Source organism: Drosophila tropicalis, unplaced genomic scaffold, assembly GCF_018151085.1.
Source record: "Drosophila tropicalis isolate 14030-0801.00 unplaced genomic scaffold, ASM1815108v1 contig_158, whole genome shotgun sequence".
In the NCBI taxonomy this organism is placed as follows: domain Eukaryota; kingdom Metazoa; phylum Arthropoda; class Insecta; order Diptera; family Drosophilidae; genus Drosophila; species Drosophila tropicalis.
In genome coordinates, this window is record NW_027172602.1 from 2,159,183 (window position 1) to 2,169,031 (window position 9,849).

General features: G+C 38.1%; 2 protein-coding genes across 3 annotated transcripts; one reads left to right on the plus strand and one right to left on the minus strand.

Moving 5' to 3' along the window:
• Positions 1-2,123: 2,123 nt before the first annotated feature.
• On the plus strand, positions 2,124-3,808 carry Ykt6 (YKT6 v-SNARE). Its single transcript, XM_068302980.1, has 2 exons — positions 2,124-2,565; positions 2,745-3,808. Exons 1-2 carry the CDS (start codon positions 2,441-2,443, stop codon positions 3,217-3,219), a joined length of 600 nt encoding a protein of 199 aa, XP_068159081.1. The 5' UTR covers positions 2,124-2,440; the 3' UTR covers positions 3,220-3,808.
• Positions 3,809-3,999: 191 nt separating this feature from the next.
• Positions 4,000-9,022, minus strand: su(r) (dihydropyrimidine dehydrogenase su(r)). Of its 2 annotated transcripts, none has more exons than XM_068302978.1 (6): positions 8,881-9,022; positions 7,411-7,488; positions 6,600-7,346; positions 4,487-6,544; positions 4,264-4,421; positions 4,000-4,195 (listed from the first exon to the last, which is right to left on the minus strand). In XM_068302978.1, the coding sequence occupies exons 2-6, from the start codon at positions 7,453-7,455 to the stop codon at positions 4,102-4,104; spliced, it is 3,102 nt and encodes a 1,033-aa protein (XP_068159079.1). In that variant the 5' UTR covers positions 7,456-7,488; positions 8,881-9,022; the 3' UTR covers positions 4,000-4,101. The 2 variants fall into 2 exon arrangements, with proteins under 2 accessions (XP_068159079.1, XP_068159080.1); XM_068302979.1 differs by having other exon boundaries at positions 8,972-9,010.
• Positions 9,023-9,849: the final 827 nt, after the last annotated feature.

Below are 9,849 nucleotides of genomic sequence, written 5' to 3' on the forward strand. Positions count from 1 at the left end.
TCTCTTTCCCCCATGGCCTTGCTCTAATCTTTAGTTTAGTAGATAGGTAGAGAATGAGATATCCTCGAACAACACAATCCAAAACCTAAAGGACATTCCACAAAGTGTTTAGAAGAATAGAGAGAATTTTCTGTTCCCTTCACCCACACAGACACACACAAATTGGTTTCCATAAAACATATACATATGTTCCTATGCCAGTTGGAACAAACTATAATAGTCTGTGTGGAAATTGTAAATTTTCAATTCTTCAAGAAAGTTATAATAAATTTAAAACTTTTATTTAGTTATATTTCTCTTTCTGTCTTGTTTTTCTATCTCTCTATTTCTACTACTTCTCTGTTTTTTTTTTTTTTTATGTAGAAAGTCTAACAAAATACTGCCCATCATGAACTTCAATCAATAAAAAAAAATTAAAGAGTTAACAATTACCAAAAACAAAATATAAAAGAAAAACAAAAAAAAAATCAAAATAAAATTATTAAAATTCACAAAAAAAACGGAACCATGTAGTTCCACATATTAAAACATTGTATATATAAAAATAAAAGAATTAACACAAAAAACAAAAGTTTCAACAACTTTCTAAAGTTTAAGTAGAAAAAAAAAACCAAACTGCAAGAAAAAAAAAGTTTATACAAATTAAATTTCGTGTGTGTGGATTTTAAAATTTTCTTTTGTGTTTCTTTGGTTTTTTTGCACAAGAAAAATAGATGACTTTAAATTTATTTTTAATAGAGTTCCGGCAAAAGCAAAACCAAAAAGTTGTTTCCGATTTGTAGTAGTTTGTAGTTTCTTGTATCACATAAGGCCAAAATAGTTTTTAAACAAAAGGAAATCGGAAAATTCAAATAAACAGGAATGCCAGAGAAACACACACGACGACAAAACAACCAAATAAAATTTGCAGACAGGCAGGTATTTACTTATAGCATTTAATATTAACGTTAACATTAACATTAAACACTAACATTAATTGCAATTATTAAACTGTTTAGAGACAAAATCATAATGCATTAAATGAATAGAAAGAATTGAACAGCGAACAAAAACTTAAGCGCACCATTTTCTAACTAAACAAGACAATGGCAAAAAATTAAAATTGATTGATTGATGAAAAGAAGAACAAAAGAGAAGGGGAAAAAAAGTTGAGAACAAAATAAAATCCATGCATACAATCCTTATGTAGTAAGTGAGATTTAAGACGAATTTTAGAGTTACCATTTATACATACATACATATATAGAGTACATACATATACATACGCATATATAATTTTCAATTCAATCTCTGCTCTAAACACAATATACATTTATTTATCCTGTCCGTAAAACAAAGAAAAGAAACCAACAACAAAAAACAGAAATGAAAAAAAAAAAAAAAAAAAAAAAAAAAACTCCTGTTACAACATTTCAATGCATATTATATATATATACATAAATATATATACACTGACACAAAAAAAAAGAACATTAAATTATTGTAATAACTATTTAAGTCTGTAAATTTGTTAACATTTCTAAAAAAAAAAAACAAAAAAACAAAACAAAAAACCACAACAGCAACATAAAAAAGCAAAAAAAAAAAACTCATAATATTAAGACAAAAACCCAGCGTATGTCGTCTATGTAGTTGTAGTTAAACCAAATTACAATTATACATAAACAAAGAAATACACACATACATACATACATACACTTGAAAATCATAAGAATAAAAACCAAAATCGTGTGAATTATATACAGTAAAAGTAAAAACAAAAAAAAAAAAAAAAAGAAATGAAAACGATAAACAATTGTTGAAAGCGGCTGCTTTAAAATCAAAAAGTAAAACGAGAAAAAAAAAAAAACAAAATAATTATATAACAGTTGTGAACAAATTATATTTACATAGCGTATAAAAATAAATTGCATAACAATTGATTAAAATACAAAATAAAATAATTCACTTTGTTTTTTGTTGACCGTTACAAAAAGGGCAAATTGATTTTGAAAAGCTGCTCGCAAGGTGTGACCATTTACATCCGCAAACTAGAAAACAGTGTTGTAAAATATCTAGCATCTGGCAACTCAGTTCATCTCTATCGATAAATTGTAGCTACGATAGGTAACTATCGATATAATTATTAAGACGTACACTAATACAGAAACAAATTGGCGAATTATATTAAACAAATTTCAAATACAATAATTGTTTGAATTTAAAGTACTTATAGAAGCAAATACTCAAAAATTAAAGGCCTTAATACTAACTGAAACCACCAATTCACACGGCTAAAGCATAAATAACATTGACATACGGAACTTGGGTCAGGTGAAGGCGAAGACAAGACAAGACAAGACAAGAGGCAAGGCAGACACGAAAGGACAGACAACAAGTTAAAGTTTCTCCGCAGTGCAAGTTTGGTTTATCGAATTGAAATCAATTGTCAGTCAACAATATGGTCAAACTTTTCGCACTGAGCATCTTTTACAAAGGCAATGGAGAAGCCCGCATCTTGAAGACAACATCCGACCTACAGTCGTTCTCCTTCTTCCAGCGCGGCACTGTTGAAAATTTTATGACGTGAGTTGCTCTTTTGATTACAGATTTGGCGACGGCGCAAATTAAGAGCCCCCACTTGAACTTTCCTTATGGTCACTCACACACACACACCCATCCAACCCCCTCCCTGCCCAACCAACACATCTCAATGTGCGATTGAAACAATTTGATTGACTTATTGTTATTGTTCTTGTCTATAGCTTTGCATCGAAAACAATTGTGGAACGTACACAGCCCGCGCTTAGGCAATCGGTGAAGCAAGATGCCTATATGTGTCATGTATATGTACGATCAGATAATCTGGCTGGTGTCCTAATTGCCGATCATGAGTATCCCAATCGAGTTGCTCACACATTAATCACAAAGATACTCGATGAGTTTGCCACCAAAGTGCCAGCGGATCAATGGCAAAACGGTTCGGCAGCAACCATATCATTTGATATGCTACCAACATTTTTAGCCAAGTACCAGGATCCCGTTGAGGCGGATCCATTGACAAAAATGCAAAACGATTTGGACGAAACGTCAATTATATTAAAGAATACAATTGCGGCGGTATTGGAACGTGGCGAGAAGCTTGACGATATGGTACTCAAATCGGAGGAACTGAGCCTGCAAAGCAAGGCCTTCTATAAGACAGCGAAAAAGACCAATTCATGTTGCAGTTTCACCTAAGCGTAGGATGTGGAAGCAGCAGATGCAGTTAAATGTCATCACACACACACACACACACATACAATGGAACAGGAACACCACAAGATAAACAAATGAAAACAAAAACACCAAGAAGAAGAATCAACAACAACAACAACAAAAATTACCAACTACCAAAACAAATTGCAAGTTGCAAAGTTGAATTAGAATTTGTATGCTTTTTATAAATTAATTAGTTAATTAACATACATACATGTATAAATAATATACGTATATAATATATCTAGGTATATGTTTGTATCGATATGTATCCATTTGTATATGTATGTATGTATGGGGAAAAAAAACCAACCCAACATTCTAATCCTTTCCCATATCACTCTTCTCTCCCATACCCATAACACTCCACATCCTAGCGAACTTCACCATACTATCCATAATATTAATTGCAATGAGATGTCCACTTGTTTTCCCCTCTTTGGGCATCCATTGTTAATGTTCTTTTTTTTTTTTGTGAGATATTTTATTTAATGTCTATGTGAATACGAATAATGCAAATTGAATGTGTCGTTAATTATATATTAAACGAATACAATTTATGAATATTATACTTACAATTTGCCAAGAGTTAAGCAAATGGAATCGACTTGCAGATTGGAAGGATCCAGGAACCCATTCATAGGACATTCCCACTTTAGTGGGAGAGCTTAACCTCATTAAGTTGGCTAATATTTGTGGGAAAGAGAACTCCCAACCCAAATACAAAAAACACGCCCCTCAATTGTGGAAAAAAACAGTTGATTGGAATTTTTCATAATTTTATTTGGAATTTTTGGGAAGAAAACCCATTTGCATATATTTATGTTTGTATGTCTATTATATTTAGCTGCTTTTTCTTTGCCTCTATTGACACTGACTCAAGGCATGGGTATAGAAGGTCTTGTCATTGTCCTCAACGCCACGTTTGATCTTATGTGGAATAGTTTTTGGCTCCATGCTGTAATCAATAAAAATTAGAGGAAATGAAGATGTTATTAGACACATTTGTATATTTCCTAGACTTACGTTATGCAATCGATGATGGGGCAAACGGAGACACACAAAGTGCAACCCGTACAATCATCATTGACATGGGGCAAGTGAGTGTCCTTGTCAAACTCAATGGCCTGATAGCCAGAATCGGCACAGGTCATATAGCACTTGCCACAATTGATGCACATATCCTGCAAAGAGAGAAAGACAGACAGAAGTCAGAGAGATAACTTGACAGAGTTGGAGATCAACCTACATCATTAATAAGGGCAACCTTCTGCTGTTTGTTATCCAATTTATTGTAGGGTCCAATGCGTGGCAAAGCAACGCCAATGACATCGGTTATTTTGAGAGCCGGTTTGGAGCCATTGGAGGCCGGAGTAGAGCTTGAAGTAGTAGCAGTCTGTTGGGCATCCCAGAAGGCGCCCTGTTTGAGACGGAAATCGGCCAATTTGATGTCCCGCTGCCTCTGGTAGGGACCAAAGAAACCAAGTGTACGATTACCCTCGCCGGTGAGATGAACCACTGGTTTGCCCTTCTGATGCACAGTCGTTGGCGGTGATTGGCCATCCCAGAAGGCGCCATTCACTGGTGGCGGATTGGCCTTGAGATACAGCAATGCCTTCAGACTCGTGCAATAGTCCTCGATGAGGGTAAAGTCTTGATTCTGCACCGATGAGCATATCTGCAGAACTGTGGCGCCGGCCTGAATGAATTGCAGGGCCACTTCGCCGGAATCAATGCCACCGATACCCAGAATGGGGAATCCCGGAAGTCTCTTGGCAATATCCGAAATGGCATGCAATGCCATCGGACGTGTGGCATTGCCCGATACTCCGCCATAGGTGGTACGCTTCTCCTGGCCAATGGCCGGCCAGGCAGTGGCATCTGCCTTCAGGCTCATCAGACCTTGAACAGTATTAATGGCCGAACCACCGCTGGCTCCGCCGCGTTGGGCTGCCTCCGCAATGGTCCAAATGTTCGTGATGTTCGGCGTTAGTTTAATGAAGAATGGCACTTTGATGACCTCACGGACCCAACGTGATATTTGCTCAACTAGCTTGGGATCCTGCCCACAGGCTAGACCCATGCCGCGTTCACCCATGCCATGGGGACACGATAGATTCAGCTCCAAGGCATCTGCTCCGGACTTTTCGGCCAATTGGGCCAATTCCTTCCAATCGGCCTCATTATAGCTGCACATGATGCTGGCTATGATAATCTTCTCGGGGAAATCCCTCTTTAGTTCGCCTATCGAACGTAGCCAGTATTCAGCGCGCTTCTCCGAAATGAGTTCGATGTTGAGGAAACATCCCTGCTGGGGACCATATTTATAGCCCGATGTCGTACCACGAACAATACGGGGCGAGACATTGGTGACCAGATCCTTGTCAAGGCCAAATGTCTTGGTGACCACAAAGCCCCAGCCCTGCTCGAAGGCTCGGCGTATCATGGCCCCACTGGTGGTTGGCGGCGCCGAGGCCAATCCAAATGGATTCTCGAACTTCAGGCCACACATCTCCACGGACAAATCGACGTTATCGATATCCGTATGGAACAGCGGAAGTGCCGCTGGCGTGTCCAAGGGCAGACCACTCAACTGACAATGTATACTCCAGGCGGCAACTTTGCCATCGTTCACCGACTCGACAGTTGTGTTTGCCACACCGGCAAGATCTCCACCCAGGAACACATTGGCGACACTACTCTGCAGTGTAGTCTTATCCACCACGGGCAATTCGCCACGGAAGGCCAGGGGAGCCAAAGCCTCGCGCACATCCGCATCCTGCAGACCCGATCCAAAGGCTGAAATAACAAAGTTGGCCTTTAAGCGCACCACCTGCTCCTCATCCTCGATCCATTCGTCTTGCTCGTTCTGCTCGGTGCGACAGAATTCCATGGCAGTGATCAGACCCTCCTTCACAATAACCTTGCGAGGACTTAAATAGGGCAACAGCTCGCAGCGCTCTTCACGGGCCAAGTCCACCTCTTCGGGTACGGCTCTAATGCCAGACGATCCCTTGCGGAAGACCACAAAGACTCGGCGGGCGCCACACCTCAGAGCCGAAGTGGCGCAGTCGAAAGCCGTATCACCGGCACCCAATACAATCACATTGCCATGCAATTTGGGCAGGGCCTGGGATGCCTTACAGGCGCACAATCCCGGCTTGGAGCCATCTGCCACCAGGGGCAAAAAGTTTTTCGACGTATAGAAACCCTTGTTAACATCGAGGCCAGCAAAAATGGGGTTGATTTTAGGTTCCGGCAGACCAATACCCACAAAGACAGCATCATGACCACTAGAGAGAAGACCCTAAATGAAGATACGCTTTAGTTTCTGACAGATTGAGAGAGGGAGAGACACCTACCTTAATGGTCAAATCCTTGGTGCTCAGCGAACGATTCGTCTCGATTTGCACACCCAAATCTTTGACCAAATCAATTTCAAAATTAACCACATCAATGGGCAAACGATATTGGGGAATTTCCGCTGCACTCAGACCACCCAGATAGCTGCGACGCTCATAGATCGTAATGTTAGAATAACCCAAACGACCCAGAAATGTGGCACAAGACAGAGAAGCTGGTCCACCACCCAGCAGAGCAATCTTCTTCTCAATGGGCTTGACATGCGGCTGCAAACGCTGATGGACACCCATTTGCTTGAACACTTCGGTGGCATACTGCTGCAAACCACCGATATTGATGGGTCCCGCCTCCGAGGCCTGCAGATTGCAACCGCCCACACACAGATCACTGGTTGGACAGACCATGCCGCATGTTAGACCCAATGGATTGTCCGAAAATATAGCCTTGGCTGCACCATAGAAATTCTTATTCGCAATACTTGTGATGAAACTCTTGATATCCAATTGAGTGGGGCACGATTTCTGGCACGGAGCATCGGCGCATTTCAAACAGCGTGCCGCCTCCTCCAGGGCACCGCGTTCCGATAGAGTTGTGTGCTTGATATCCTCGAAATTGTTGGTCAAACTGGTGCATGGCGGAGCCGTGTGATCGGCATTGCGCTTCCAGTGTTTCTTATTCTCTTTGGTCTGCTTGGTGGGCACCACAGAGCACTGGGTCTTGACTCGCGGATTGAGGGCCAAAAGATCCTACAAGTGAATACACAGAACAGTTTAACAATCCAATGAGGCGTTTGGAGTTATCTAGACCTACCTCAATATCGGGTGTATCTTTGCTTAGTAATATCGGTGGAGCCATCTTATAGACCGACCCCTTTATAAGTATGTATATCTGTCAAAAAGCATCAAGTACACAAGTTGTTACAAACATTAGAAATACAACACTTAATCTTTATTGTCTCACTGATTAAGTATCTTGTGCACCTTATCAACACGAAACCAAAACGAACCGTTTGGCTCTACTAGCCCTGAATCGTTGTCCACGTGTCTGTATCTATGCGGCAAGCCAATTTATATATAGACCTGGGCCATATACATTCTTCTCTATGTGTTTCGGCCACTCTGTGGCCAGAGCCTTATCATTTTTAGCTGTCAAGGCTATTAAGCATAGCGCCATTTCTTTGAAATGGATTATGGTATACAGTATACATATACATAACATAAGAGTTGTTCTATATGCCACCCCCACGAAGACACAAGGTCAGGCTAAGGAGGGCTTGTTTTTCATCGAGACTTTGTTTTTGATAATGGCGACAAAGTATTAATGTTATCTCGCAAAAACAAAAACTAATAAACACAATTTAAACGACATAATCTTTCTTTCTCAAAATTGGTTGTTTGGCATCCCAAAATGGGGTCTTTGGTCTTACATCCTTTCATCTTTCCATTACTAGAAAGCAATTCTGATTATGAATGAATTCCTTTAGTAATTCATTTCATTTTACAAAACGAGAACAAACAAAAACACTATCAATTCCTCAACTAGTTCAAGGTTTGTAAATTGTGTAGTCAATTACCTCATGACGCAGCCCTTAACGGTCATTTAAATGAACATAAATTGTTTCAAATATATAGAAAGAAGAACACGTTAAATTGATTTAAAACTGGACTAGGTATATACCCTATATAAAGAATTAAAGATTCTTTGTTAGATTAAGTAGGAACTAGACCTAAACTTTTTGTCATCTTTTTAAGGGAATTCAAATGCTTTTCCTGTCTTCTTTTAATTCGAATCACTACAGATTGAAAAGTTTATATTGAAGAAACAAATTTCACAATATAAATTTCAATTAATATACTCTTAAACTGTTTGTAGTTACAGAGTATCAAAAATTATAACATTTCTTTTTCATCTCTCAGTTGATCATTTCTCTCTCCCTCTCTCTTTATATATATGTATATATATATCTCTTTTGCTCGTGCCCTAGAAGTTGAGCATATTTGTTGATTAAATAATAGATCATGATCGTCATCATGAGATCAGCTGTGACCCTATACGGTTCTGAATGCCATACTTTCTCAGGCTTTATCAACGTTTTCAAGTAGTTTCGTTTATTTCGTTTCAAAATATATTGTTTATGGATTATGTTTTGCATGCTAATGCGATTATTATTATGTATATATAGATACGGGTTTTCTGGCCACTTGTTGTATTTGTTGTTGTACTCTATTGCCAGCTAATTAAATGCAAGATTTTTCCTATAAAACGAGAATAACAACCAACCTTTCGATAAAGTTTATATGTGTATCTACTTTAGAAATTGCACCGCACAATAATAGAAAAAAAACAATAACACACACACACAGAAACCCACACAGAGAGAGAATGGAATAACTTTTTGGTCTTCACACTGGAAACGCCAAAACTGAAATGAGAATTAAGAACAGAAATTGAACAAATTTTTAGTTTTTCTAGCGATCGACGCGGCTGCTCTCTGTGCGGCGCATTGGCCAGCGTCCGATCGTGCCAGTTTCATTTGATAATCATTATCGCACACACACACAACACCCTAGACACACACACACACACACATGTCATTTATAGATACTTTGTTTTGCCTCCAGTTTTGCAGAAACTAAAACAGAAAAGTATGAATTTCTATACAAACATTAGGGTTCTTCATACATAGATTGCAATCTTGAGAATAACAAATTATTGTTTTCTTTTTTTTTTTTTGTTTACTATTCATAGGAATTTTCAAATTTAAAGAATCTTTTGTTTACAGACATTGGCCATTGGCTGATTTCTAAATATTTTCAAATCAATTTGGCATAAAAAAACCTTTTTGTTTTTATGGTTTAATGTATAAATCAAATATCAGTAATAATAATAATAAATATATTGTATTATATTTTCTTTTTCTTAAACAGAGTTTATCTCAAGTATTTGATATATAAATAGGTACAAATCAATTCTCATTTTTGATATTTAAATACTACATTCGACAATTAGCGAAATTTACTAAACGCATCTAAATGGTTTCGAACAATACAGTGAAACTTCGGTATATTGAATCTGATGAGAATCACAAAACTAACGATTTTGGGTTCTTGAAAAGGTTTTATATATCTATTCCATAGGCGAATCTAGGGCTGTGGATTGGGGGGGGAACTTTGTCTATAAAAGTATTCATTTTCTGTAGTAAATTTTTTAATATGCCCATAAGCAATTAAATATTTATCTACAAAACAA